The sequence below is a fragment of the Tinamus guttatus genome, unplaced genomic scaffold, assembly GCF_059628265.1.
Source record: "Tinamus guttatus ecotype Peru unplaced genomic scaffold, ASM5962826v1 Tinamus_guttatus_pri_ptg000297l, whole genome shotgun sequence".
Lineage (NCBI taxonomy): Eukaryota > Metazoa > Chordata > Aves > Tinamiformes > Tinamidae > Tinamus > Tinamus guttatus.
The window spans coordinates 121,807-149,011 of record NW_028288831.1 but is presented as its reverse complement, the minus strand read 5'-3'; the positions used below and the strand labels follow the sequence as shown (position 1 = coordinate 149,011).

The 27,205-nt window shown below is 65.1% G+C and overlaps 2 protein-coding genes across 3 annotated transcripts; one reads left to right on the top strand and one right to left on the bottom strand.

Annotated features, from left to right (window-relative positions):
* Positions 1-1,134: 1,134 nt before the first annotated feature.
* CDK9 (cyclin dependent kinase 9) lies at positions 1,135-6,101 on the bottom strand. Its single transcript, XM_010223726.2, has 7 exons — positions 5,977-6,101; positions 5,618-5,699; positions 5,031-5,121; positions 3,393-3,559; positions 3,035-3,206; positions 2,813-2,961; positions 1,135-1,612 (listed from the first exon to the last, which is right to left on the bottom strand). Exons 1-7 carry the CDS (start codon positions 6,066-6,068, stop codon positions 1,247-1,249), a joined length of 1,119 nt encoding a protein of 372 aa, XP_010222028.2. The 5' UTR covers positions 6,069-6,101; the 3' UTR covers positions 1,135-1,246.
* A 1,241-nt stretch (positions 6,102-7,342) lies between these two features.
* Positions 7,343-27,204, top strand: SH2D3C (SH2 domain containing 3C). 2 transcript variants are annotated; one of them, XM_088527951.1, is made up of 12 exons: positions 7,343-7,382; positions 8,923-9,460; positions 12,904-12,943; positions 21,057-21,185; positions 21,490-21,938; positions 23,226-23,350; positions 23,648-24,225; positions 24,973-25,088; positions 25,206-25,377; positions 26,086-26,197; positions 26,663-26,869; positions 27,010-27,204. In XM_088527951.1, exons 1-12 carry the CDS (start codon positions 7,343-7,345, stop codon positions 27,183-27,185), a joined length of 2,682 nt encoding a protein of 893 aa, XP_088384077.1. In that variant the 3' UTR covers positions 27,186-27,204. The 2 variants fall into 2 exon arrangements, with proteins under 2 accessions (XP_088384077.1, XP_088384076.1); XM_088527950.1 differs by lacking the exons at positions 7,343-7,382; positions 8,923-9,460; positions 12,904-12,943 and adding an exon at positions 15,831-15,916.
* Position 27,205: the final 1 nt, after the last annotated feature.

Sequence of the window (27,205 nt, the reverse complement as noted above, 5' to 3'; positions counted from 1 at the left end):
ATAGACTGTGTCCCCCCAGCTGGACACTATTTCAGAGCCCCACAACAATAGAGATTTACCTTATATGCGTCCTTTATCATCCTCACTTTCTGTTCTGAAGACAGCCCGCTCACCACCGCTTCCTGCCCCACGATCTCACGCAAGCAACGTGGCTTTTGCCATTAGTCTAGTTAACGGACAACCTATCAAATGGCAAAGGTTATCATCCACTGAGATTTGGACACGTTACTTTTAAAAAAAAGACTTAGGACCCATGTGGCTCACGGCAAAAATACCCAGCTGCACTTGACAACTGTGGAAGACTGAGTGTTCAGAGCGAACTCGGTGGCTGCAGCAGCCTGAAGGAGCCCTTGCTACCTGCAGGTTGGTCTTAGCGAGCTCTGGCAGGACTTGGCACACGCCACCACGTGCCCATCTGACCTGGGCATCTGGGGAAGGCAGCGCCCCCAGAGCGAGGGCAGCACGTCCCTGCCATGGATAGGGCTGTGGGAAAAGCACGCGGGAGGCTGGGTGTGCTGGACAGGAATCTTAATTGCAGTTTAGAATCAAAAAAGCAGAGCTGCAGAGCAAGGGCTGTTACCGAGACGGATCCACCCTAAACCCGGGCTGTATGGAGCAACCAGCTCCAGCACCCACTGCTCTGGTTTGCCCAGTAAGTCCCTTCTGGTCCAGGGCTGAGTCTCCAGTGAGAGCCAGTCCTGCTGTCTAGAGTGACTCTGCCTGCACCATCCATGTGAGTCAGAGGGACCTGCCTCATGCTACATCATGAGCACCTTCAAAGGGCGCTCAAGGGAAATGTCATGAAGAAACCAGAGCCAACTGAAATCCGAGAGAGTTCCCGATAGGTCCTGTCTGGTCCTTGGCTGCTGCTCCCCCAGGTTTGCTGGCCACAGCACCATTTGCTCTGGCAATGACTGAGCTACCGTCTCCGTCACTGGGTCCGTAACAATTGATCCACAAAACTGACGTAACCGATGCACAAGTTGCATCAAGGGGGGCCAGGCTCCGTGCCAAAGCAGCAGAGAAAACCCTGGGCTCGCGCGTCTCGCCGCCCCGCTCACACGGACACGCAGCTCGCCCCGCTGCGGCAGCGCTGCCGTGCAGAAAGAGGAGACAACTTGGTTAAAACCAGCAGGCACTTTGCCTTGGAATAAGTCCCTTCCCAGACAGACAGACCCTGCTAGGACATCCCCGTTTGAAGTACCCCGTGGGAACGCCGGCAGGACGCTGCTGAGGAAGGTCCCACTCAAAACACCCTGTCAAACTCGGTCTGGTTGGTGGCAGCGGGGTTCCTGCCCTGGTTAGCTGGCTGCTGGGGCATATGCCCGCCCCGCCTGCGCGGCGGGGCCAGGTACTCGAACATGGACTGGTTGTGGGTGGACAGCATGTTTTTGAGGTCCGAGGGCATAGGGTCCGACCAGAAGAAGTCGTGGTTCAGCGCGTCGTCGCTGTCGATCCTCTGCGCGGGATCCAGCACCAGCAGCTTGTCGATGAGGTCGAGCGCGTAGGGGTCTTTGACGTAGGCTTTGAGGCGGTCCTTGACCTTGCGCTTCTGGCCCTTGGGCAGATCCAGCTTCTGGTACAGCTCATATTTGTCCACGTTTGGCCAAACCTGGGGCAGGGGGGAGTGGAGGTGGGAGGGTCAGAGGGAATTAGTTACAGAGAGAACAAGCTGCTTTTGATGCTAATGCCCTCAGGCAAACTAGGGCGAGCTCTGCAGAGAGAACAATACGATTTTACAACCTCACGCCAGCAGACTTTGTTCCCACAGCGTGAGGGAGGCACTTCACTGCCAAGCGAGAGGGCAACGCTCTCTGCTACAGCCTGGAGGCACGTGGACAAGTGAGAACAGGCTCCTGCCACCGCGGCGCTTCTCAGGAGCTCCCAGAACGTCCCCATTCTCACCCCACGGAGCCACTGGAGAAAGTGGCAACCATGATATCCAGAAAGGTCAAGGGACAAAATCTACAGCTAAATAACCTGAACATAGGTGGGACCTTTTATCCCTCAAAAGGAAATCCTGCTGCAGTCACCACTATTTACCTGAACCCAGTCTGTAGCAAACACAGAAAACACTAAACTAAAAAACAAGGCATCTTAAATGCATGTAAAGAGGCATCAGGCCCCTGCAGCTGATATTGTTATGATGTTGATATAGGGCCTACCTATAGCACCCCACTTAATTACAGCCCTGGCCATGAGATCTCTCCAGGCTCCATCTCCCACAAGAGGGCAGGACTGGCTACCCTTAAATAAAGGGCTGTCCCAAGCAGGACTGGCTGTTAGGACCCAGCTTGAGCCACATATCACAAGCTCAAATTAGAGGTGGCTGCTGCAAAACACCTCAGACTCCTCCACTCAGAGCAAAACCCCCTTCTTTATCTGACACAAAACACTGAGGGCGTTTAGGGGTTTTTTGGTCTAAGAGACAACCCCCAACCACAGATCAGAATAGATTCCTATGCACCATCTTCTGTTTTATCACCCTCTGAAGAGCCAACATGCTCTCTGTACCCTGATCCCCTCAGCTCTAAAGCAACTTCCCCATCTCAAGGAGGGTCTGGGAGGCCAAAAGCTCCTTTTTATCCAGAACACAGGCGCAAGCAGAGCGGGAGCTGGCGCGCAGCAGAGAGCAGCGCGCAGGAGCGAACAGCATTTGCGTGAGGAGGCACCGGGGCCTCCCAGCACACTCCACGCTGGATTCACCGCGTGCAGGGCAGGGAAGAGGACCGGGAATGCATGATCTGTGCCCACCCCACCTCCTTCCTTGCCTGTCCCCCAGATTCCCCCCGCGGCCGCGCTCCGCGCTCACCTCCGGCGTGATGGAGCCGCAGAGCTGGCTGATGAGCATGAGCTGGTGCTGCTCCGTGTTGCCCTGCATGATGGGGCTGCGCGTCCACATCTCTGCCATGATGCAGCCTCCGCCCCACAGGTCAATGGGGGGGCCATAGTCTCGCTCCCCTAAACAGACGCCGCGTTAGGTCACGGGTGGAAAGGGAAGGGAAGAGAAGCCGGGAGCAGCAGCACCTCCTACCTAGGAGCAGCTCCGGGGGGCGGTACCACAGAGTCACCACCCGGTTGGTGTAGCGGTTCGGCTGGCTGTTTTTAGCCAAGCTGAAGGCTCGAGCCAGCCCAAAATCCGCCAGTTTCAGGACTCCGTCCCGCGTGATGAGGACGTTCGCGGCTTTCATGTCCCGATGCAAGATCTGCACGAGAGCAGACACAGAAAGGTTAGGGCGTCCTCCTGGGGCACGCAGGTGCCAGCAGGACCTGCAAGATGCAGAGGTGATGGACAAGAAAGCATCACCCTCCAGCCTGAGCCAAGAGAGCCGCTGCTTCGAAGGCGGCACGGAGAGCACGGCAGACCTCGGAGCACAGATCTGGCCCGTTACCTTGTTCCTGTGGATGTAGTAAAGCCCATTCAGCAGCATCTGCATAACTTTCTTGATCTCCGAGAGCGTGAACTTGACGTGAGCGTTGCTGAGAAGGCCGGCCAGGTCATGCTCGCAGAAGTCAAACACGAGGTAGATGCTTCCCTTACAGCGGTTGTAAGGGGAGGCTGCAAGAGAAGCAAGGACGGACCATGAGCGAGGGTCCCTTGTTCCCATCACAGCCCCCTGACCTCCATCCATCCATCCTCAGAGCACAAGGCAGGCAAAGCTATGAAAAAAAAAACTCTTTTTTGGAATGTTCTGCTGCACATTTGGCGTTTCCTCTTCTCTACAGCTTGTGACCAGTGATGCCTCCACCAGAGCTACCAGCCCAGTGTTATCCCTGCATCAGTGTCGGAGGCAGCAAGGGCAGCCCCGGGACAAATGCAGAAACAGAGAAGATTTTTTAATACAAGATCTGAAAATGCAGTTTTCTGCAACCTCACACAGCATCTGCAACGCAGTGATCTACATCGGAACAATTTAGATCTCCAATTTCAATTGCAATTTCCAGTCAGTAACAGGAAACCTCAAATGAAGCCATCGTTTGCTCCTAGAGCATACATGCAAAAGACTGTGGATAAAAAGGCTGATTTTCACCAGCTGTAATCAGCAAAATATGCTAATCAGCAAATAAAAATGGAAAGTGAGAGCCTCGTTTAGCCTTCATGGTTAACACAGCACTTTGCAAAGCAGAAGGATGCACATTAGAAGGATGCATAGTTCTCTATACCAGTAAGGTGAACCTTAATATACCTTTTCAACATAAAAATACAGAGAACACCTTGCAGTGTGATGACCCTAAACACAACTTTCTTATTTGGTTTGAAAACGAGGTCAAGGTACATTTGGAAAGAAACTGGAATTCAAACCAAAAAGCAAACAATTTACATGGCTACAAAACATCGCTGCCTCAGGCGCACCAGACATCATCGACTGCTTTAATCACAGAGCAAATCGGGGAAAAAAAAAAAAAAGGCAAAAAAACAACCAAAACTCTCTGGTAACAATGAATGATGTTTCTCTTCATAATATTTTAGTTTCAAAATCTCAGACAAAAATCTACGTGCAATGGAGCACTGGAGCGGCTCCAGGCCAGGGACTTCTATGAGGTCAGTGCCTGGACTTTTTTTTTTTTCTTTTTTTTAATGCCACAGGCAGATTCCCTCCACTTTAATTTTTATTTAACTGAAACGACCGAGTTTGCAGGGGGTGGGAGAACAGCTCGGCAGCACTGCCTGAGCTGCCCTCACTGAGTCAGAGCGCTCCGAAGGCGGCTCGCAACGCACGAGCAGACACTGTCACGCACAAAAGGAGAGCAAAAAAGTCCCCAGCTGGCACCGTGTCACCAACTCAAAGCTCTCGAGCAGCGTCACATGCAAACCCAGAAAGGGAGAGCTCTGCTCCTGACATGGTATGAGCGACACAGCCACAAGACCAGTGCTGAGAACTCTGTGCTTTGCTTTTCTCCCTAGGGTTAGTTTATTTAAAACCACTCAAAGGGGAGTCACAGGACTCCGCTCGTTGCCACAAAACATCCGCGTGCCCAGCACGTCCAAATTTAACAGCAAGTCCAGCAGGAGAGGTGGTGCGGGCTACCTTTGGTCCTGCAGATCTCGATGAGGTTCACCACGTTCTCATGCTTGAGCAGCTGCAGGATTTTAATCTCCCGCAAGGCTGTGATCGGGAACTGGAAAGGAGAAAGCCAGAACGGTGATTAGAGCGTGGGAGACCAGGCCCCGGTTACCGAGGGAACGGGCGTCGAGACGGGACCTGCTGGAGCAGCGCCCTGACAAGGCGCCAAAGGGAGGGCAGATCTTAAATTCCCTCCCCGCCCCACCACATGCTGCTCTCTGGAGGGTATTTGAGGGCTGCCCGTGCTGGGTAGAGCCACTCGCGCCGCACTGGCTCCATGCAGGGCAGGGCCACAGACACCTCAAGGCACAAGGAGACCTGCCTGAACACTGAGGCTCCGGCCACATTAGTGTTATCAACAGGGCAGGAAAATGACCTGAGATCCTGCGGCTGAAACCCTGTCCGCATCCTTAAGAGCTCAACGCTTGGCACGTTTTAGCAGTAAATACTGCTACAGAAGCACAACATCGACGTGCTACAGAGCGACCCGCGTCCCTGCAGCCCCAAACCTCAGCCTTCCCCCAGAGCGGCGCAGCTCAAGCACAACTCACCCCCTCCTTCTCATTCTCCATCAGCACTTTCTTCAGCGCCACCTTCTTGCCCGTTTGACGGTGCTTTGCTTTGAAAACCTCCCTGGAAAAAAAAAAAAACAGAGAGGGAAAAAAAAAAAAAAAAAGTGACCGCATAAGGAGAGGAGAAGGAGCCAGGCGCTTGGTAAACAATGCAGAGCTCCATGGAGACGCTCTGCGCTGCCCTCAGCCCAGGTCCTCCCGCAAGGCGGGGAAGGGACCCGGGCAGCGAGAGGGACCCGATCCCAGAGGGACTAAAGGGACCGGGGGGAGAGGGTGGAAGGGGGGGGGAGGGGGTGATTAGGCCTCGGCCCGCGGGCGGGCGGGGCGGCGGCGCTCACCCGAACGTGCCCTGCCCGATCTTGGCCAGCTTCTCGTACTTGGACACCTCGTCGCAGAAGGGACACTCCACCATGTCGTACTGCTTGGCCATGCCGCCCGCGCCGCGCCGCGAGCGCCCCGCCGCCGCCACGGCCACGGCCGCCACCGCCGCCTTCCGCTTCCGGCCCGCCGCGGCGACACACCCCCTTCCGCCCAGTGTCGCGCGGGACCTTGGGATTTGTAGTTCTAAGGGGGCGCCGCCATGTTGCGGGGGAGGCGCGGCCACCGCCGCCTTCCCAAAGGAAGGGAAAGTCGCTCCCAAATGTTCCAGCACGGCCCGGAATTCCAGCGCAGCGGGGCGCCTGCAGCCCAGCGCTCCCCTGCGGGGCGTTGTGGCCTCATGGCCGCTGCGATCCCCCTGTCACCCCCCAAGACAGGGCTGTGGCGCGGACGGAAGCTCCGTGCGCCAGGATGCGCCCGGGGGCAACGGGATCCCCCTCGCCCTCCGCGCGGGTTTTCCAGCAGCGGTTGCCGCTGTGTCCACACTAACACTGTCCTGCTGCATTCTTCCCCCTGGCACCGCTGGGACTCAGGACAGCCATGTCCATGTGCATGGCCTTATCCGTGTCCATATCCATGCCCATGTCCCATTTTGGAGCGCGTTTGGGCCTGTTGGGATTAGCAATCCCAGTGCCGAGGAGCCCCCGGCATCGCCCTGGTGCTGATACCCGGCCATGTAACACCAGCAGCGCCAGCCTGGCCTGGGACGGGGCGGCCGCGGGGCCTCCTTCCCATGGACATGCTGGGGAAAACGCCCAGAGAAACCACGATCTCCTCTCCAGGAGCTCTGCCCGCAGCCACGGCCTCGTCCAGGGGCAGAGCAAGTTATTTGGGGGTCATTTTAGGCTGCCCCCCATGGTGGGGAAGCGCAACGAGAAGCACCCGGAGCAGACAGGAGATGCGGAGGTGGCTCCCAGCCTGCACACGCTGCCTCCTGCGGAAAGGTGGGAGCTGGAAAAGGCTCCCATGGGTCTTTCCAGCTCTGGGGCCATCCCGTGGAAACAGTGCCAGGCCCAGAGGGGCTCCCAAAGGGACTCCCAAGGGGGCTCCCAATGGGGCTCCCAAGGGGGCTCCCAAAGAGGCTCCCAATGGGGCTCCCAAAGGAACGGAGAGCGGCCCGTGGCCGGATGGCACCAGCATCGCCCAGGGTCCCTGGCTCGGGGCCGGCATCCTCGCGCGGGGCTGTTTGGGGTGACGGCGGCGGGGAGGAAGCGCTGCGCGCGGCCGAGAGCGCGAGCGGGAGGCGCAGGGGCAGGAAGGGAGGAGCAGGGCAGGGACGGGCTCCGAGTTCATAAACTCATCCCCGCCGGTCCCGCTGCCGCCACCATGGCCGAGGGCCAGAAACGAGGGGGCTTCAAGAAATTCAGTGAGTGGCTGCGGGAAGGAGCGGGAGACACCGGTCTCGATGGCTCGGATGGGGGATGCGGGAGAGCGTGGGTGCGAGTGCGAGCGGGTGCTCCCACGGGCCGCCGCTTCTTGGGGACATTCGGCGGCCGTGCGGGCTCCGGTTTCATCCAGATTTGGGTGCAGAGCGAGAGGATTTGGGGATTTCCATCCCTGTCATGCGGAGCGACCCCGGGGCCGCTTGCTTGGGAATAGGATGATGGGACCGGGACCGCTTTGCCCTCGTGCAGCCCTGCATTGGGAGGGGCAGGGGCAAGGCTGCCTCCAATGCCACGTCCCGCAGGGATTTTCTCTCCCCAGGCCGCATATCCCGGGAATATTTACCCCTGGATGCAGCAGGGGTGCGAGCGGACGAGCAGGGCTTCAGAGGGGCGAATCCTAACGGCTTTAGCACGGATCCCACGCGGAGCCGCGCACGGGGCCGCAACGCGCTCGCAGGAAGCTGCTCCGTTGCCCTCCCGGAGCAAACGCTGCTCTTTCTCACAGAGCTCGGGTTTTCCCCGGGGGCCTCGGAGGCGGCTCCGCGCGCGCTCAGCCCGCCCGGAGCCGGCCCTCGCCGCTGTCCCTGCATTCCTGCCGGCTCCACGTGCTGGGAGCTCCCCCGGCGCCATCCGTCTCCCACGGCCCGGCCGGGGTTTGCTCCCGTAGAGGGAGCGATTCTGCCTTCAGGCTTCTCAGTGCCGAAGCCGCGTTCCTTCTGCGCGTGGGTTCGGCGCAGCCCCTTCTGCCCTGGTCTCCCCCGTGGAGGCAGGGGCACCCGCAGGGTGACAGAGGCCACGGTGCCGGATCCTCCAGCCCTGCAGGGCCGCCGGGGCTCCTCGCGCGGCCCTGCTGCCGCTTTCGGCTTCCTGTCTCGACACATTCAGCTTTCCTGGAGGGGAAGAGGCTTTGCAGAGCCCCACCGAGCAACGTTGCAAAACCCCAGGGGCACCCAGCAAAGCGAGGCTCTGCCATGCACGGGGTGGCAGCCCGGCAGCCCGCGGAGCCGAGCCGGGGAGCGGGGCCCGCTGGAAAAGGCCGAGGGGGCCTGCGCCGCTGCGAGCACCTCTGCAGCTCGCGCAGCTCCTGCAGCTGCTGCAGAGGTGCCGCTGAGGAAGCGGGGAAGGCGCCTCTGCCCGCAGCCGCCGCCGCCCCGCCAGCGCCGTGGGGCCGTGGCCACAAGAGCTCGTCCGTGCCGGGATGGAGCGGCGTCGCCCCCGCTCCGGGCATGGGAGACGCTCACGGCCCTGCTCTCCATGCGGGAACACAGGGGGTGTCACCGGGAGCGCCTGCCCTGCCGCCCCGCCAGGCAGCGGGACCAGCGGCCCTTAGGGATGAGGTCCCGAGGGCTGGGATTTCCCAGGGGCTTCTCGAGCATGGGGCTCTCCCTGCACCCCGGCAGGTGCCTTGGGGAAACGTCACTGCCAGGGGACGCAGGGCAGCCGCATGCAGGACAGCGCCGGGACATCCCCAGCCACTCTGTGCTGGCACTAACCCCCTTCCCTGTCCCCTCTCCCTGGCAGAGTTCTTCAAGTTCAAGGGCTTCGGCAGCCTGAGCAGCATCCCGCGAGGCTTCGCGCTGCGGCGCGTGTCCGTGGCCACCTTCCTGGAGGAGCCCCCGGCCAGCGCGCGGGATGACCTGCACGCCATGGCCAAGAGCCCCGCGCCCTACGCCCGCTCATGCGACATGTACAGCCACATGGGCACCATGCCCAGGCTCAGCGCGGGCAAGGCGGCCAAGAGCCCGGGCAAGGCCAAGAGCTCCCAGAGCGGCCAGGGTACGGGCACCGCAAGCGCCGTCGCCGCCAGCGCGTCCCCGCTGCCCGCGTCCTGCAGCGTTCCCAGCACGGACCCGCACCCAGCGGCCGGGAACGCGCAGCAGCAGGAGGAAGAGGCTCTGCCCTTGGACCGGGAGCTTTTGGGCACTGTCTCGCAGCCCGAGCCAGCGGCTCCGAGCTCCAGCCCGGCCCTGGGACCGGCCGTGGTTGCTGGAGCAGGGCCTGTCGGTGCCGACCTGCTGGAAAAGGGGCACGAGGAGCGCGGCGAGGGCGCCCGGCGCAGGTAAGACACGCTCAGCTCCGCACCGGGCTCGCTCGGTGCCGCCAGCGGGGCCGTGTCCCCCACCCCGCGCGGGGCTGCGTTTCCTCAGCCCTGTCCGTGGCCCCGGGGAGGAGCGGGCGCTTCAGCAGGGCCGGAGCCGCCGCCGGGAGCGCGGGGTCCCCGTCCCGCCTCGCTCGCGGGATGCACCTGGCAGGCCCGGCCGCCTCGGAGCCTCCGTGCGCGCGGCGTTTCCTGTGGGATTGCTGCTCTCCCGCCCGTTTCCGGCCAGGGGGGAAACATCCCGCGGCCTCGCTCGGTCTGGGCTTCCCGTCCTCCCGCTGGCCGCTCCCTCCCAGCCCCGGTTTCGCCGCTCGTAGCCACACGCACAGCACGGAGAGCTCCCACTTGGGTCCTGGTCTCCCTCCATCTCCTTCTCCTTTTCTCCCTTCCTCCCATCCTTCCCCCACCGAAGCAGCCCTGGAGTGATCCCCAGAATCCACCCACCCATTCCCACTTCTCCCGCCAGCCATAAAACCCCATGGGGAGGCACCACACGGGCGCAGGGGAACCTCATTCCCCAGCTCCCCGGGCCAGCGGTGGCCCCCGGGCTTTGCGAGAGGGGGAAATGTCCCTGCGGAGCCAGAATATGGCTGTGCACGGGAGTGGAGCGCGGGACCGAGGGCCGGGGGGCTCTGCTCCTCTCTGAGCCAGGCTGGCTCCTTGGGAGGTTTTTGCCCTCAGGCTCCATGGAAGGTTTTTGACGCCCTGCCCATCACCGGGGTGTCTGGGCAGCAGGGCTCCCACCCGTGCCCGGCGCCGCGCTCGCCACCGGCCCTCCTTCCTGCTCCGTCGTGCCAGCCCCGTCTCTCCCCGCCGTTCCCCGGGGCTCGCGCTCGGGAGGCTCCGCGCGGTGCCAGGAGCAGGGGGATGCAGAGGAATTCCTGCCAGAGCCGGCATTCCTCGGCGGGCGCCAAGGGAGGGCCGGAGGAGGGCCGGGACGGGAAGGAGGAGGGTCCGCGGCGGCCGCCGCCTGGCGCAGCCCAAAGTCCGTCGCTCGGAGCTGGGCGGCCGCTCATCCCCGAGAGCTTCTCCCCGTGCGCAGCAGAGGCGGCCGCGGTGCCGGCAGCGCAGATGACCGAGGTGGGCACGAGGTTTTGCCCCCTGGGCAGGTGAGCAGCCCGTAGGGACCCAGCGGAGCGGCCGGCGGGCCCGGGACGGGGCGGCGCGGAGGGGCTGCGGGCAGGGGCCAGGACGGGCTTGCAAAGCCGCGGGGAGCCTGGGGCGCTGCCGGAGCCGCCGCCCGGCCCTGGAGCAGCCCTGGAGGATTCCCTCATGGAAAGAACGAGCCCATGGGCTGCGGCTGCCGAAACCACAGGCAGCCGGGACGCGGCGCCAGCGCCGGCGGCTCCAAGGTGGGTCTGGCCAGGGCCAGCGGAGCAGGGAGCCCCGGAATGAAGGGCCAGGCGCCCTCCATGTCGCCCGGGGCTGTGTCAAAGCGGACGGTGCCGAGCTCCTTGCTGGGAGCCCGGGGGCGCATGGGGCAGGACGTGGCCTCGGGGCGCTCTGCCCCCCACCCCGCGCGGAGCCCGGGCAGCGCCGGAGCCGCGAGCGCAGCCGTGAGCGGACGTGACTCCACTTCCCTCCGGACAAGGGCCGTGCACGGGAAATCCCGCTTCCCGCCGCCCCGCGCTGCTGCGGGGACCCTGGGGGCTCTTTGGCCCTGGAGCCGCCCGGCCTCCTGGTGCACGGTACATGGAGGCGCCGCGTGCCCCAGCCTGGGCACACGGAGGACGAGCCGGGGCTCCGGGCCACGGGGCAACCCCAGGACCATCCCCCCGGGCCGGCTGGGTGCCCAGCGCGGTCAGGAGCGCTGCAAGTCCCCAGAGGCCTCTCCGCACTCGAAAGCCACCGTGGGACACCCACCCTGTCCTGCTAGGGCAGCTCCCAGCAGCTCTGCATCCCCTCAGCCGCGTCCCCGGCGCAGCAAATGCAAAAGCAGCCCTGGAATTTCTCCCGGCTGCCCCAAAAATGCCGTTTCCTGCAGGAATGCGGCGAGCCGGGGGCCCGGGCGCCCCTGCCCTCGCGCCACAGCTGCCGCCCTCGGCCGGGCTCCCCGGCAGGGCCTCTCCTCGCCGGGCGCTCAGCGCCGCTTCCCAGCTGCTCCCATGCTCCCGATTTCCTGCCCGGAGGCCCCCCGTCCTCCTGCCCTTTATTTTCTCACGGGTTTCCCGTGTGAAACACGGACAGGCTGGAGAGCAGCGCCGGGGCCGGGCCCTGGGACGCAAGGAGCCTGTGGCGGCCTGTGCCCCCCGCGCTCCCCCAAACCCCTGCTCTGCCCTTTTCCACCCAAATGAGTGATTCCCCGCTCCATTTTCCCCTCCGGAGCAGCTTGGCCTGGGGAAGCAGAGCGGGATGTGCCGGGTGCCGGGCAGACGCCCCGGCCATGGGGACGGGCAGCACCGCGGGGATGGCAGCAGGGCCACGTCTGCAGCCACAGCCTGTCGGGCCTGGGATTTCGGGTGCCGGTTGGACCCGGTTATTTCTTAGCCGCAGCTGCCGGCTCTTGCACCGGCCTCCTGCCGTCGAAGGGCCGTTGAGATGGCCCCGTGCTGGAGTAGGGGCAGGCGTCTGGTGAAAGAAGTCTGGATTTTGGCGTTTCATTCTTCAAGTTGAGACCTCGGTGTAGAAACGTTGGCTTGTTTGCAAACGGCAGCTCGGAGAGCTGCTGCTTCCCTGCCCTTGAATCCATTTGTCCCTTTGGACTCATCCTTGCTGATCATACCTGGAGCCGCAGAATTGCCACGCAATGGGGGAAGAGCAGCAGCAGCCATCTGTGCCCCCCGTAATCTGGCAAAGAAGCTGCCAGATGAGGTGTGGCTCAGAGCTGCCGGGTTAGTTGTCAGTAGGGCTAAGAGTGAACATGTCACCGAGGAGAAGAGGAAGGGCTCTGCAGCTCCAGTGGAAGTTGGATTTCTGCAGGGTCACGTGAGGCCGTAGAGAAACAGCAGGAAGAGCCGCTACCTGGCGCTCCGCGGCAGCCTGATCCGCGCCCGGCACGTGGCTCCCGCCGGGACGTCGGGGCCGCAGGAAGCGCGTTCCGGACAGCGTGTCCCCAGGCACCCTGTGCCCGGAAGGGCCGTGGGAACACGAGGCTGCCGGGAATGGGGCCAGGCCCTCCCGGCCTCGGCGCCCCCGGGAGCGGGAGCCGAGCGCTCCCGGGCTCTCCCGGCTTCGCTCACATGCTCCCAAGCTGATTTGAGGCGAGAGCCTCTGGAACGGCCTCATTCTTCCCTGATCGCATTAGGGAGGCTAAGCCCTGCGCCAAGAGCAGGCGTGCGGCGCCCCAGCAAGGAGCTACGGCCTCAGGGACCTGTCCCAAACAGCCCCTGGGCCATCACCTCCTCTGACCTCGCCCCGTCCACCCAAGTCCATTGACTTGTTTTTATTCTTTTCTCCTTTTCCAGCTCCCACGACAGCCTGGAGTCCGGCAGCGAATACGTCAAGGTAAGAAACCACGTGCAGCCTTGGCACGGGTGCCAGCGGCGGTGACACGTGCCCTGGCTCCTGGTGGCTCTCCGTGCACATCGGTGATGTTGACACGTGCCCTGGGGACAACCGGGTCCGCTCTGCTCACCTGGTCCCACCGCAGGGACCGGGCACAGAGAGGCTTCCCAGCCGGAGCGCAGCCCGGAGCCAGCGCACGCTCCGGGCTCCCGCGGGAGCGACCTGCACAGCAGCAGGAGCCGCCTCCCGTCCCCGTCCCCATGGAGCCAAGGAAGGGCTGGGGCCACTCGCGTAGCCGTCCCACCAAAGTCGCCGTAAATCTCTCCAAATCTCTCGCTTATCCTCCAGCAAACTATTAACATTCCTGAGGACTCCTCACATCTGGCCAGAAATTCATTAGCGAGGCGCCTGGCTGCGCAGGAGAGCCAGCCCCGCGCGGGAGGCTGCTGGGGGACGCGGGGACACGGAGCGTTTTTGGGGCGGGATCATCTACATCCTGCCTGCTCTCTAGGGCGCTGCCACGCGACCACCTTCTGGGGGTGTCGGGTCCGGTTCCCGGGTGGGCTGGTGGCCACCAGGGCACGTTGGGACGTGGGGGTTCCTCGTTCATGCAGGCAGGTCCCTCGGCATGGGGCTGAGGGCACTTTTTGGTGTCATTTCCCTTGTTCCACCCGTGTGTGACCCCGAGACGGGCGCGTTTTACAACTCCTCAGTTAATGGGCTGAACTCGTCACGGGGTTAACGGGCAGAACCCGTCACTCTGGCACTGGCCTCCCTTTCTCACCCGTCCCGACACCTGCGGTCACCGCGTGTGATTTATCCCCCGCTTCCCCTCAGTGCTGGAAGCCGCTGACGGCTGCGACGACGGCAGCTGGTGCAGTCCAATAGCTAAGGGATAACTAAGGGATCCAGGTGTTGGGGACACTCAGGTGATTGCAGGTGGGAGCCCAAGGCCCCGCATGCCCAGGGGCACCTGGCAGCGTCTGGCCTGGGGCCACCCCATCACGGTGGGGAGGTCCCTGCTACCGCTGCGGTTTGGTGGCATCGCCGGGCTCCAGGGTGACAGCCCTCGTGTCCCCACACCACGCTTAGAGGTGCAGTGATGGACCGAGAAGGTAGGGAGGATGAGGATGAGAAGGTCCACCAGCGCTCAGTGGCCAGCGTGCTTCAAGAACAACCCGCGCGTTGGTGTTCCCAAGCTGCTGGGGGAATCCGGCACCGGTGCCGCTCGCTTAAACCCCAGTGGGATGCAGCTCCGCGGCGGGAGCCTTGAAATCGCATTCCCACCGGGAAAGACGCAGCCGGGAAAGCCAATGCGTGTTGCGGTGAGAAACCCCTTGAAGGTGCTCAGCTTCCCTGGTGCCCCTGTGTTTTTTGGCCCAGACCCATCACGGCCCGAGAGGTGCAGACAGCCAGGGAGGCTCCTGCTCTCCCACCCGCAGGGAGCCTCCGAGCAGCCCAAGCCGTCGCGGAGGAGAAGCCTTTGCAGGAATATGATCCAGAGGCGGCTTCGCTCGGAGCGGCTGTTCCCAGCGCGCTGCCATCTGCTCCGTCCCGCGGTGGCAGGAGAGCCCAAGCTCTCCAATCCTATCCCAGACGGATCGGGGAGCTGCCAGCGTCCGCCCCCATGTTCACGCTCCCTTCCTCCTTGTCCGGGGATGCGGGGGCTCATTTGAGCACATCATACGTGGAGGTTTTCCACGTCAGTGGCACGTGGCAAGACAATTCCGAGCTCACAGAGACCTGGGAGCACAGGGACCCCAATCACCTGGAGCAGGTCTGAGCCCAGGTGCAGGGCAGCCCAAGCGAGCGGAGACCGTTGACCCCGCCGGGCTCTCCTTGCAGTCGTTAGATCCAAACCCAGGTCGTGGGTCTGTGATTTGGGGTTAGGGAGGCGGTTCTGAGCACGCCGGCGGCTCCCCGCTCCCCGTCGCTGCGTCGCAGCCTGGGCTCCAGCGCCGCTTTGAGTCATCGGTGCTGCCGCATGCGTCCCCTATCGCGAATCCGTGGCCTTAATTAAACCAAAGCAGAGCCTTAATTAAACACAACATAGATGTGGCCCACATGGGAAGCAGACGGGCCCCCAGTCCCAGACACATGTCTGGGGTCTCCCCCTCAAAACCCCTGTCATGGGGGTGAGTGGGACAGGGGTGTCCCCAGGGAGAGCGAGGAAGGGCAGAGGGGAGGAGGAGGAGGCTGAAAGGGCATGGGGGCAAGGACAGGAGAGCTGGCAGGGTGTCCCTACCCCATGTGTGCCAATGCGGAAGTGCGGGGACATCCAGGATGGGGACACGAGGTGAGCTGGGGGGTACTGGGTGTCCTCAGAGCTGGGGAGAGATGTGGGGTGCCAGGACCCACATGGAGATTGGGGGGGAGGGGGCGCAGGGACATACATGGGGATGAGGTCAGATGGGAGTGCTGAGACCCCCCATGAGGATGGGGGAAAATGCGGGGTGCCAGGACCTCCCGGAGGATGAAGCGAGATGGGGGGTGCCAGGATCCCCGTGGGGATGGAGGCAGATCGGGGGTGCCCGGGCTTCCCAGGGGTGTAGGGGGAGATGGAGGTGCCGGGACCCGCCGTGGGGATGGGGGCAACGGGGGGCGCCAGGACCCCGCCAAGGGCACGGGGTGAGATGGGGGCGCCGGGCCCCGCAGCGTCGCGGTGCCGGTGGCGCCGGGGCCGGGGCGGCGGCGCGGGGCGGGCCGGGGGCCGGGCCGGGGCCGCGGCGCCGCCCCCGCTCCCGACAAGGGATGAGGTAATCGGGGAAGCGGCTGAAATTGAAGCGCGGCGGCGGCGGCGGCAGCGCGGGCCGGGCCGAGCCGAGCCGAGCCGAGCCGGGCTGCGCCGAGCCGGGCCGGGCCGAGCCGAGCCGGGCCGCGCCGCGCCGCGCCATGACGGAGCGCTGCAGCCTCTGGAGCGCGCTCTCGGCGGCCGCCTGCTGCTTCTACCGCGGCTCCTTCATGCAGGTGCAGGTGAGCGGCGCGGGGGGTGCTCGCTGCGGGGGGGGGGGTCCCTGTCACCGCCGCCGGGGACCCGCACGATGGTGGCGCCGGGACCCTGCGCGTGTCCCCTCCGCCGGCCCCGACCGGGCAGCGCTGACCTTGGTGCTGCGAGGGGGCAGCTCTGCCCGGAGTCCCCCCAGGGGGGGTCGCGTCCAGGCCCCAGGCTCCCCCCGAGGTGACAGCGCCGCTTGTCCCTGTCCCCAGCGCCCCGTCGCACGGGTGCTGTGCCCGCAGCGGCGGCGCGCAGCGAGGTGCGCTTGGAAATGCAAAGCGAGGATGCACGAGGGTCAGGGGGCAGAGGGGAACCCGCTGCAGAGCCCCCCAGGGCGCCCGCCTGCGGCACCGGCCCCCGAGCCCGCCTGGAGCCGCGCGTCTCGCCGGGGCGGCGGGAAGCGCCCGCGTCTCTGAGGGGAGGGAGCCCATTCGCCGGCACCGGAGCACGTGCGGGAAGCCCTTGGCTTCCTCCGAACCCCCCAGCGCGGCTCCAAAGGTGATCCGAGAGCCAGGCACAAAGGAGGGACACGGACCCGAGCAGAGCGCAGCCCCTCGGCCCTTCGCCCCCCGTGCGGCACTGCACAGCTCTGACTTCGGTTAGAAAGAGCTGCCACCCCATTGTCACCTGTGCTGTGACCCTTCCCGCACTGCCTCGGCACCAGTCTGGGTCTCCTGTTTTTGGCCTCCTGCGGTTGCACAGGTTGAGGAAGAGCGAAACGCTGGGAGCCGGCGGCTCCGTTCCCACGCGCACCAAGTTAGAGCTCAGGCTTGTGCGAGCCAAGCAGCTCGGGTCTGAAGCAAGAGCCACCAACACGCTGCAAGTTAAGTGGGTGAGCAGAGCGCAGCGCAGGCAGCCAAGGGAGCTGGCAGCCTCCTTGCCTGCCCCTGCTCCGCGCTGGAGGTGCCGAGCCGTGATTACACCGGGGAGGACGGAGCCCAGAAGCGGCGTTTCAAGTCTTGTCATGATTGCTGCTGAGCTCATGGGGAAGCCGGGCACTTTGGCTGCTAGTCCAGGGGAGGAGAAGAGCCAAAGAGCTGGTTCTGGTGGTCCAAAGGCCACCAAGGAACAGAGCGTGAGGCGCTTGGCAGCGCGGGGGTTAATAGGGTGCTTGCGACGAGCTGCTGCTGCCGGAACAAGGGCTAGACAGGTGGGTGCCTGGTCCTCACGCAGGGATGCTGGTGGGGACGGTCACCCTGGCCACAGAAGGAGCCCCAGGCGGAGCCCCGCGTGCTCCCCTGGCCCCACCGCACCTTTTGCCACCTATCTGTGCCCGAGCGTGCCCAGCAAACCCACACCGAAGTCGCCGTGAATGACTGGAGCGCTTCCAGCTGCCAGCCGCATCCCTGCTCGCCGCCAATGGCAGAGCACCCAGCCTGGGAAGCACTGACATCATTTCTGGCCAATAGCAGCTCCGAAAAGGGATGCAGCAGTCGCGGCCGCCGTCTTGGAGTGAGATAACTAACATATAGATGGATGGAAACGTGTGTCCACGCACGCCCCAGCGCTGCGCCACAGCCCCGCTCCCCCCGGGCAGCCTGGGCTCCGCCGGCCGCGCTCCTTAGGGGCGCTTGTCCCACCTTATAGCGCCCTATGGCCACCAGCACCCAGCTGCATCCCACCTCGGCAGCTGGGCTGCCCCGAAGGGTCGAGATGGGGAGAGGAGGGACCCGCTGGGGAGCCGGGGCCAAGCCCTTGCATCAAGGGCTGCCTTCACCAGGGAGCAGTGGAGGACACAGGATTTGGTGATCCACTCTGGGGATAGATGGGTTGGTGCCTCCTTGGGGGCTGTTCAGATACCCCAAGTCATTGCAAGACAGGACGGAGGGACAAACTCCTGTGTCCTGTAGGCCCCAAGAGAGGTAGGACTGGCTGGTTCGCAGGGACCAAGAGCAAGCCCGTAACAAGCAGCGCCTTCACGGCACCTGGTTCACGCTGGGATTCCCTTGTCACGGTCACTAGATGGACACATTTAGCGCTTCCTGGGCGCGTGGAGAGGTCGGACAGAGCCCAGCGGCGGCTCAGTGAGCGGGGCACCCTCACAGCGGGTGGCACATGGGCCGGTCACCGGATTTGCCAGGACACTGGCACCAGGCTGTCCTGTGAGACATGACCAAATCACGTAGCCTGTGGCCACTAGCCAAGAGCGAGGGGGAAGATCGAGACCCCCATGCCCGATTCGGGCGCTTTCCCTCTACACCAGCCCCGGTGGCTTCTTCCTCCTGATTCTGCTTTCTGGGCCCTGCGTCTGTGGCCAGCAATAAGTCAGGAGGAAAAGACCCTCAGGAGGGGCTGTGGCCACCCTGGATGATCCCCCGATCCTGGCGCTGCGATGGAGCAGCTCTCCGTTCCCGGCCAAGCCACCTCGGCAGCCGCTGGGATCCCTCCAGCAGCGCCTGGCACGGGCAGCCTGCGAGCTGGTTTGGCTGGTGGGGCTGGTTCGGAGCGCTGCTCTGCTCCCGCTTCTTCCCACTCACCTGGAAGAGGCCTCGGGGCTCTGTGCGCAGGCTGAGCTCGCGCCCGGCACCGCGCGCCCGGCCTGGGTGCTGAAGGCAACGAGTCCCTTCGCCCAGAGCCGCGGCTCCTCCGCAGGGCCCCGCGTCTTTTCACGTCCTCTTGGCACAGCGGCGAGCGCCAAGTGGCGCCTTTTGAGCCCGGCGCTCCGACATCCGCTGAGCCGCTGTGAGCCGGCCCGCGCCGCCTTGCCGCGCCGGGGCCCGCGCGCCGGCTCCCAGCCAGCTGGCACCGCGGCCCCTCCGAGGCGCTGCCCAAGGCTGGAATACCGGAGCATCCCTCGCCAGCGCATCCCTATCAGCAGCTTTGGGCCGGCTTGGCTCCCGCACGGAGCGGCCAGGCAACTTAGGCAGTGGCTCTGTGCGTTGGTAGAGCACTAGGAACCCATCACGAGCGGCATCGTGCCCAGGGCTCCACGCAGGGGCTTTTTGGGGACTCTCGCTCCCCAGCTGCAGGGATAGGGACCCTCCGTGTGGCTGGGGACAGCAGCTCATGGCACCCTGTGCTCCCCGGCATCCTCCGTGCCCGGCAGCGGCTCCCGTGCCTCTCCCCAGCCTCCCCTTCCCTCCCGCTCCTTTAGCACCTGGTGCTGGCACCGCTGCCATCCGGCTGCTGCCCAAATCCTGGCTTGGAGATGCCAGGCTCCGCTCAGCTGGTTTTGTTTGTTATCCTGCGTATTTGCATGGGGAGGATTTGGGGAAAACCCAGCTGTACAACACAGCGGAGCGGGCGCTAATCCCCTCTCCGGGGGCAGCATGGGGGGAACGGTGGCTCCCGGCCGCTCCGGGCTCAGCTCAGGCAGCTTTCACTGGAGCAGACCAAAGGGCACGAGCACAAGCTCTCCCGGAGGCAAGAAAGGGAACTGAGGCAACAGCAGCCGCTCCAAGCCCAGACTGTGGTGGTGCGACCGGGGCTGGGGACCCTTCCCCGCATCCAGCCTCGGAGCCGCTCCAGGGGGAGCGCAGCTCCTCGCGGGCGCTCGCCGCAGGGGACGGGCCCACGGAGCGGGGAGTTGCTACAGCAACAGCCTCCGCTCGGCCCCCCGGGACGCGGCTGGACCGCGGCCGCCGGCACCGTCTGTGTGGGGGGTTCCGTGCGCGGCGGCGCGGGGAGCTCCCGGGCAGCAGCGTCGCCGTCCCCGCGGGCGCAGCGCTGTGCGAGCACCAGGGCGCCCCGCGGCCTCGTGTCCTCCCTAGACAGGGGGGAATCCAAGAGCTCCAGGGTCAGCGGGTGCCCCGTGGAGCAGGGATCGAACCTGCTGAGGGACTTCAACCAAGTCCCTCGGGAAGAGGAGCAGCCTCTGCGAGGCAAGGAGCCATGTACAGGGCAGGGGACGTGCGGATGCTCCAAGGGTGCAGAACGGGGCCTTGTAGCCCCCGATGCTCCAGGGCAACCAGCCCCAGACCTTTGGCAGCACCGCAGCGGTGTCCTCAGGAACTGATTTCAAACCAGTGCCCGTCCTGCTCAACGGGGAGCTAAGTTGTGGGTCCATCCTCGCGCTGGCAGCGCCGCAGGGTCTCCCCAACCCTCAGGAGCGATGGGTGGACATGAGCCCCGTACACGCGCTGAGCGACAGCACTGCCCGCGAGCACGAGGGGTGCAGGAACCCCAGGGCGATGCTCAAGGTCCTGGACAAGCATCCAGGACTTGCTATCCAGGGAATCCTCTCCCATCTCCGTGGCGGGAGCCGCCTGGCCCTGGCCGATGGGGACATGGTGCCATCCCTGGGCTCTCCGGGGGAGCAGGGAGGCGAATGGCCCCCGTAGGCTCAGGTGCACCCGTGCGGGTGAGAGCTCCTCTGGATGCAGAGGTTCCCTTGGTTTGTCATTACTATTCAGGGCACCAGCAGGCAAACGCGGCCGCGTTAACCCCTCGGGGGAGTCGCTGTGGCAGATGTGTCCAGGGGGGAGGTTTCCTCCTCGCTAGCTCCTACCGCCGGTGCTCGGGGCAGGCACAGGCTGGACATGATCACGAGCAAGAGGTTTAATCTGCAAAGCGAGGCCCACGCTCAGCCCCAAGCTGGGGCAGCAGGAAAGCTCGTGGGGGAAACGGTGCTCGGGCGCGATGGGGACACACCGACACGTCCTGGAGCCAGCGCGGGGGAGGCTCCTCCAGGTGCTCCCGGTAGCAGGATCCGACCTTCCGCCGTCACTGCCCACCCTCATCCTCTGCCGTGATCAGAGAGCCCACGTGGCAGAGATCCTCCCGGCTCCAAGTCACCCATCCTCTGGGGAATGCACCCGGGCCCCTTCCCAGTCCCCACTCAAGAGGGGTCCCCGCCGGCCCACGCGGGATCCTGCCTCCCGCCGCTCCCCCCAGCTCCCTGCAGGCCCCATCCCGGCTGGAGCCGCAGCCCGCCCGGCAGCAGAGCTGCCAGCGCGGCCATGGGGAGCGTCATGTGGGGACCCAGGAGACACGTGTGGCACCGGCAAGGGGGAGCGCCGGCGCATGGCTCCTTCCCGAGAGCCTCGTGGCCACCCCAGCCAGGCTGGCCTGGCGCTGCCTCTTGCCACCTTCCTGCGGCGGCGATGGGGTCCCACAGGGACTGCGATATCCCCCCGGGAGAGCGAGGACCCCACCTGACGCTCTCTCCCTGCTCTGTAGTTCTCCAAGGAGAAATACATCCTCGACTCATCCCCGGAAAAGCTGCACAAGGAGCTGGAGGAGGAGCTGAAGCTGAGCAGCAGCGACCTGCGCAGCCACGCGTGGTACCACGGCCGCATCCCCCGCGAGGTGAGGGCGGCCGCGCGGGGCGCTTCGGGCTCCCCAGGAGAGCGCCCCAAGGCCAGGGCGCCTTCCTGGAGGGGCCTGGCACAGGCACCATCAACCTGGCATGGGCACCACTTTGGTGCGTTTGTCATGGGCCACCAAAAGAGCAGGTCACACAGGCAACAACCCTGAAGGCCTCTGGCCCCTCATACAGGGACGAGTGGCTGCTCCAAGTTACATTTTCCTTGGTGGGACGCCCACCTTGCCCCCTACCCGGTCCCCACACAGCCCCACGAGTCACCTCTGCACTGGTGTCTTGTCCCACCAGGTGTCGGAGAGCCTGGTGCAGCGAAACGGCGACTTCCTCATCCGCGACTCGCTCACCAGCCTGGGCGACTACGTGCTGACGTGCCGCTGGCGCAATGAGCCCCTGCACTTCAAGATCAACAAGGTGACGGTGAAGTCCAGCGACAGCCGCACGCGCATCCAGTACCTCTTCGAGCAGGAGAGTTTCGACAACGTGCCCGCCCTCGTCCGCTTCTACGTGGGCAACCGCCGGGCCGTCTCCGAGCAGAGCGGGGCCATCGTCTACTGCCCCATCAACCGCACCTTCCCGCTGCGCTACCTGGAAGCCAGCTATGGACTCAGCACCGGGAAGCACGGCGGCGCCCACAGCCCCACCACGCAGAAAGGGGGGCACATAAAGCGCAGGAGCATCACCATGACGGACGGCCTCACGGCGGACAAGATCACCAGGGCCGAGGGCTGCCCGACCAGGTGGGGAGCCGCGCTCAGCCCGGGGTAGCTGGGCCTAGGGACAGGCCCTGGGGAAGGGGCAGAGCCAGCAGCGCCCCTAGGCTTAGGGATGGAAACTGCCACAGCTCGGGCACAGAAAGAGCAGGAGAGACAAGCAGGGAAGGCGCTGGTGCCCCGGGAATGCCTCCCGGGCCAACCGTGAGGAGCCACCCAGCAAGTGCGCACAACACTGGTAGCCCAGGCCAAGGGTTTTACAGGCACCGTGTCCAGGATCGCCCGTTCGCTGGGGCTCATCAGGGCAAGGGAGCAGCTGTCCCGGGTGGACACGAGACCCAAGCCAGTCCTGGCCACCAAGGGCTGCATCCCCGTCCGGGCATCGCACCCCGGGGCCAGCTACGGGAGCAGGTCCTGAGATCAAGCTGCCTCCTCACCCTGCCCCAGCCTTCCCAGTGCAAGGGCAGGGTAAAACACCCCCAGAGGAGACACCCGTTACTGAAAGGGCAGGAAAACCGCTCAGGCTTCCAGAGAGGCACGTGCGATTCCAGCAGGAGAGCCCGGCACCACCCGCCTTCCCTCCCGCTTCCCCACAAGCCGCCTACAGCTGGGGCTGCTCCCCGGCCTCCTCCGCTGCAGGGAGGTAGCGCCCGAGAGCCACCACGTGCCACTGCCCCCGCGGGGGCTCCGGGGCTCGGGCCAGGCCACGGCCTCCCCGCGGGGCTGCCCGGCCACCTCTGCTTTCCTCGGGAGCCCCATGCGAGCCCTGGGCACCTCTCCCAGGCGTTGGGAGCTGCCGCTCTGGGGTGTCTCAGACCTCAGGTGCCAATTCAGCCGCACAGCCACAGCCAGGCAATGCAAAAAGAGGCCTGTTCCCAGCTGTCCCTTTACCCAGCCCATGTCCCCACAGCATCCCCGAAAGCCCCATGCCACCCCTAGCACCCAGCAGTAGCAGCACCCACCACCTCCTTCCCTCCCACTGCTCCCTAGGTACCTCCCAGGCTCATGTGGGCTCTAATTTATACAGGCCCAGCCTGTCCTGCCCCAGCTGCGGGCAGCCTCGCTCGCTGCTCCAGCTGCACTCGTTGCTGCGGCACCATCGGCGCCGCCGGAGCCCAACGCCAGGTCCCCCCTTGCAGGGGGAGCGCCCTGAGGCCCGGCCCAGCCGCAGGTCCCGCTGCGGTGGCAGGTGGAGGCCCACGATGGCCCCAGGGGGTGGAGGGCAGCGAGCTCCACGGCAGCCCCTCGGCGCGGACCCGGTCCCGCTCCCGCTCGTGGTGCCTCAGCCGCCCCCGTGTCGCCCCGTCTCCGCAGCGTGTCCCTCCCGCACCACAGAGACATCATCCGCAACTGCGCCGTGAGCGTGGACCAGATCCAGGACCTCCACTCCCCGATGTCCCCCATCGCCGAGAACCCGGCGTCGCCCGCCTACAGCACAGGTAGGGAGCGCCCCGCGGCCTCCCGGGGGGACGGTGGGGACACAGGCCAGACTGGACATGGCGCTGGTGTCTGGCAAGGCCGAGTGCCAGGCACGAGCGCTGGCCTGAGCACCCGCTCCGGAGCGCTGCCCGCTGCTTTGTCCCCAGCCTGTGCTTGGCCATCCCGGCATGGGGACGGCGCCGTCCCGGCCCCAGCTGACAGTCCTGTCACAGGGACCGCTCGCACACGGGGTTCCCTGCTGGCGTCCCCGGCACGTCTCCGAGCCCTCCCAGCAGCGTCTCTCCTTTTCCCCACAGTTACCCGGCTAAAGCCGCACGGCTGCCAAGCAGCCGGGATGGCGCCCGCCTCGCCGGTCATCCGGAGATCCAGCGAGCCCCAGCTGTGCGCGGGCACCCACGGCAAAGCGGCGGCGGAGCTCGCGCACAGCTCCCACTCCAGCCCCTGCCACGGCTACGCGCGCGCCTCCCCCTCGCCCTCCGTGAACAGCTACAGCGACCCGGACACGGGCCACTACTGCCAGCTGCACCCCGGCTCGCCCGGCAGCAGAGAACGGCCAACTCAGGACGCCAAGCAGCTCCCTGCAAAGAGCTATGTGGAGAGGCTAAAGGTGGAGGAAGGGCAGAGAGGGACTGTGGAGAGCGGCCCCGGCGAGGCGGAGGCCGGGCAGCGCCTCAAGGGAGAGCTGGACTTGAGGGCCTTCGTGCCCCCCGCCACGGAGACGAGCTCGGCCTTCAACCCTGCGGCCTTCCGCTCGCTGCTCATCCCGCTGGAGAACAAGCCCCTGGAGATGGCCGTGCTCAAGAAGGTCAAGGAGCTGCTGGCAGAGGTGGACGCCAAGACCCTGGCCAAGCACATCACCAAGGTGGACTGCCAGGTACGGTCGCACGGAGAGCGGGCGGCACTGCCCAACGGGGCTCCAGTGCTGCTGGTGGCTCTGGAACCTAGAGCTGGTGGCAGGGCTAGTGTGGGAGCGGGGCATCCCTGGAGTGCATCCCTGGGCATGGAGCATCCCTGGACATGCAGTATTCCTGGGCATGGAGCACCCCCCCACACTCAGCATCCCCAGGCACTGAGCATCCCCCACCACGTGCAGCATCGCCGGGCATGGAGCATTCCTGGGCATGGAGCATCCCCGGGCACCGAGTATCCCCCCGCACTCAGCATCCATGGGCATGGAGCATCTCTGCACATGGAGCATTCCCCCACACTCAGCATCCCCAGGCAGTGAGCATCCCCCCGTCACATGCAGCATCCCTGGACATGGAGCATCCCTGGACATGCAGCATTCCTGGGCATGGAGCATCCCCCCACACTCAGCATCCCTGGGCAGTGAGCATCCCCTCCCACATGCAGCATCTCCGGGCATGGAGCATCCCCGGACACCGATTATCCCCCCGCACTCAGCATCCCCGGGCATGGAGCATCCCCAGACATGGAGCATCCCTGCACACGGAGCATCCCCCCACACTCAGCATCCCAGTGTGTCTCTTCCAGGCCTGGGTCAGCCCCAGGCAGGGGGAGGCCGGGCTGGCGGTGACGCAGGAGGGGATCAGATGCCCGAGGCCCCTTCGGCCTCTCCTTCATTAGCAGAGGCCCTAATCTGCTTCCTCCTCCTCGCCAGGTCGCTAGGATACTGGGGGTTACCACGGAGATGCAGCGGCTCATGGGGGTGAGCTCCGGCATGGAGCTGCTCACCCTGCCCCACGGCCACCAGCTGCGGCTCGACCTGCTGGAACGGTAGGGCCAGGGGATCCCTCCGCGTGGTCCCGGCTCCGGGAGCGCTGGGACGCAGCTCGGAGCCGGCCCGGGCCCCTCCGTGTCCCGGCGCCGACTCCTGCTCTGTCCCCGCGGCAGGTTTCACACCATGTCCATCATGATCGCCGTGGACATCCTGGGCTGCACGGGCAGCACGGAGGAGCGGGCGGCCCTGCTGCACAAGAGCATCCAGCTGGCTGCCGAGCTCAAGAGCACCATGGGCAACATGTTCAGCTTTGCCGCCGTCATGAACGCTCTGGAAATGGCGCAGGTACTGGGACGCTCGGCCTGCCCTCAACCCCCTTGTCCCCAAATACGTCCCCATCCCAGGATCCAGCAGGATACGATGCCTCCCCGCCGGGGAGGGGGAAGAAAATGTCAAGGGAAGGGCGTGGGGCCACATCCGCCGGGTTAGCAGAGAAGGGAAAGAGCTGTCCCCTCCTCGGAGCGCGGCCCTGTCCCGCCGGGATCCGCCTGCTGTTTGGTGCCGGGTTTTTGTTCTGCACCGGGCTCTGTTCCTGGGCGGAAATGAATCTGCCCTCCGGTACCGCACACATGGGGCTCAAGGCCGCGGCGGTGGCGGCGGCTCCGGGCCACGCTGCTCCCTTTGGAAGATGAAAGGAGATGAAAATCCCGTTTTAAAAGGAGCCCGGCTGGGAAGTGTCGCTTCCTGCCAGCACAAAGGAGCAGGAAGGGCTGCCCTCGCCTGCTCCCTCCCCACGGCTCGTCCCCAAGGTCACCATGACGGGGAGAAGCTGCCGTCCGGGGCCAGCGAGGGGCAGGAATAGCAGAGACAGCCCCTGTGGAGGGTGTGCGGGTCCCTGTTGCAAAGCCGGGGTGCTGGGGGACGAGGAGGATTGGGGGACGAGGTGGATTTGGGCGCTGCTGTGCGCGCGGTGAAGGCGATGCCGGCAGCCAGGGCTGCGGCGCCTGTCGAGCGCTTCCCATCCAACCCGCTTCCCATCCATCCCGCTTCCAGATCGCGCGGCTGGAGCAGACGTGGGTGGCGCTGCGGCAGCGGCACACGGAGGGCGCCATCCTGTACGAGAAGAAGCTCAAGCCCTTCCTGAAGAGCCTGAACGAAGGGAAAGGTACTGGGAGCGACTCCCCCGCTCACCCACCTACAGCCTTGGGGACACGGGGCAGCTCGAGACGCCCCAACCCTCTCCCAGCCAGAGCCAGGTGCCCTCAGAGGGCAGCCGAGGTCGCCCAACAGGGCCAATGGGCCTGGCAACGGCTGCCCTCCCTTCCCCAAGAAGCGTTTCATAACTAACTGAAACCAGCGGCTGGGCACAAAGCGAGCCAAGCGCCTCCGCCTGCAGGGCCACCAAGTCTGGTCCCAATTGCAGCGTGTGCTGCCCAGGCTGGGAGGAGGGACCGGTGCCCAACGCAGTGACGGCCCCGGGGAACAGAGCAATGTCCAAAGCGCGTCCCGCTTCTGGGACACAGCTGGGGCTCCGGAGGCGGCTGGGCAGGGACGCGCGGGGACACGGAGCAGGGCAGGGACACGGAGCAGCTCCCGCCTTGCCGGGACACATGCGCATCTCTGTCCGCAGAAGGGCCGCCGCTGAGCAACACGACGTTTCCTCACGTGGTGCCCCTCATCACGCTCCTGGAGCGGGACACCGCTCTGCCGGAGCGCGCCGAGCCCTGGGAGCAGGCAGACAGCGGCGTGGAGGTGGTCATGGCGCACCTGGAGGCGGCGCGGACGGTGGCTCACCACGGCGGCCTCTACCACACCAACGCCGAGGTGAAGCTGCAGGGTAAGGAGCGCGGCGGCCCCGCAGCCCTGGCCCCGTCGTGCCCGGGGCGAGGAAGGCACCCCGGGTGCCTCTGCCACAGGCCACGGACCCCGTGGGGTTGAGCCCGTTCATTCAACCCCTCCGTCCCGCTCCCTGCGCAGGTTTCCAGGGCAAAGCGGAGCTCCTGGAGATCTTCAGCACAGAGTTCCAGCTGCGGCTGCTGTGGGGCAGCCGCGGGGCTGAGAGCGGCCAGGCCGAGCGCTACGAGAAGTTCGACAAGGTGCTCACGGCGCTCTCGCACAAGCTGGAGCCCGCCGTGCGCTTCAGCGAGCTGTGACCGCCGTGACGGCGCGACCC

Bases quoted from the DNA above. Each gene is read 5' to 3' on its own strand.
- CDK9 (XM_010223726.2), bottom strand. From the start codon at position 6,068: ATGGCCAAGCAGTACGACATGGTGGAGTGTCCCTTCTGCGACGAGGTG. The intron at 5,122-5,617 runs GTGAGTTGTGCT...TCTCCTTTCCAG, and splicing joins TGGAGAATGAGAAGGAGGGG to TTCCCGATCACAGCCTTGCG. The intron at 3,207-3,392 runs GTAACGGGCCAG...GCTCTCGTGCAG, and splicing joins ACTACATCCACAGGAACAAG to ATCTTGCATCGGGACATGAA.
- SH2D3C (XM_088527951.1), top strand. From the start codon at position 7,343: ATGGCCGAGGGCCAGAAACGAGGGGGCTTCAAGAAATTCA. The intron at 24,226-24,972 runs GTACGGTCGCAC...CCTCCTCGCCAG, and splicing joins TCACCAAGGTGGACTGCCAG to GTCGCTAGGATACTGGGGGT. The intron at 25,089-25,205 runs GTAGGGCCAGGG...TCCCCGCGGCAG, and splicing joins CGGCTCGACCTGCTGGAACG to GTTTCACACCATGTCCATCA.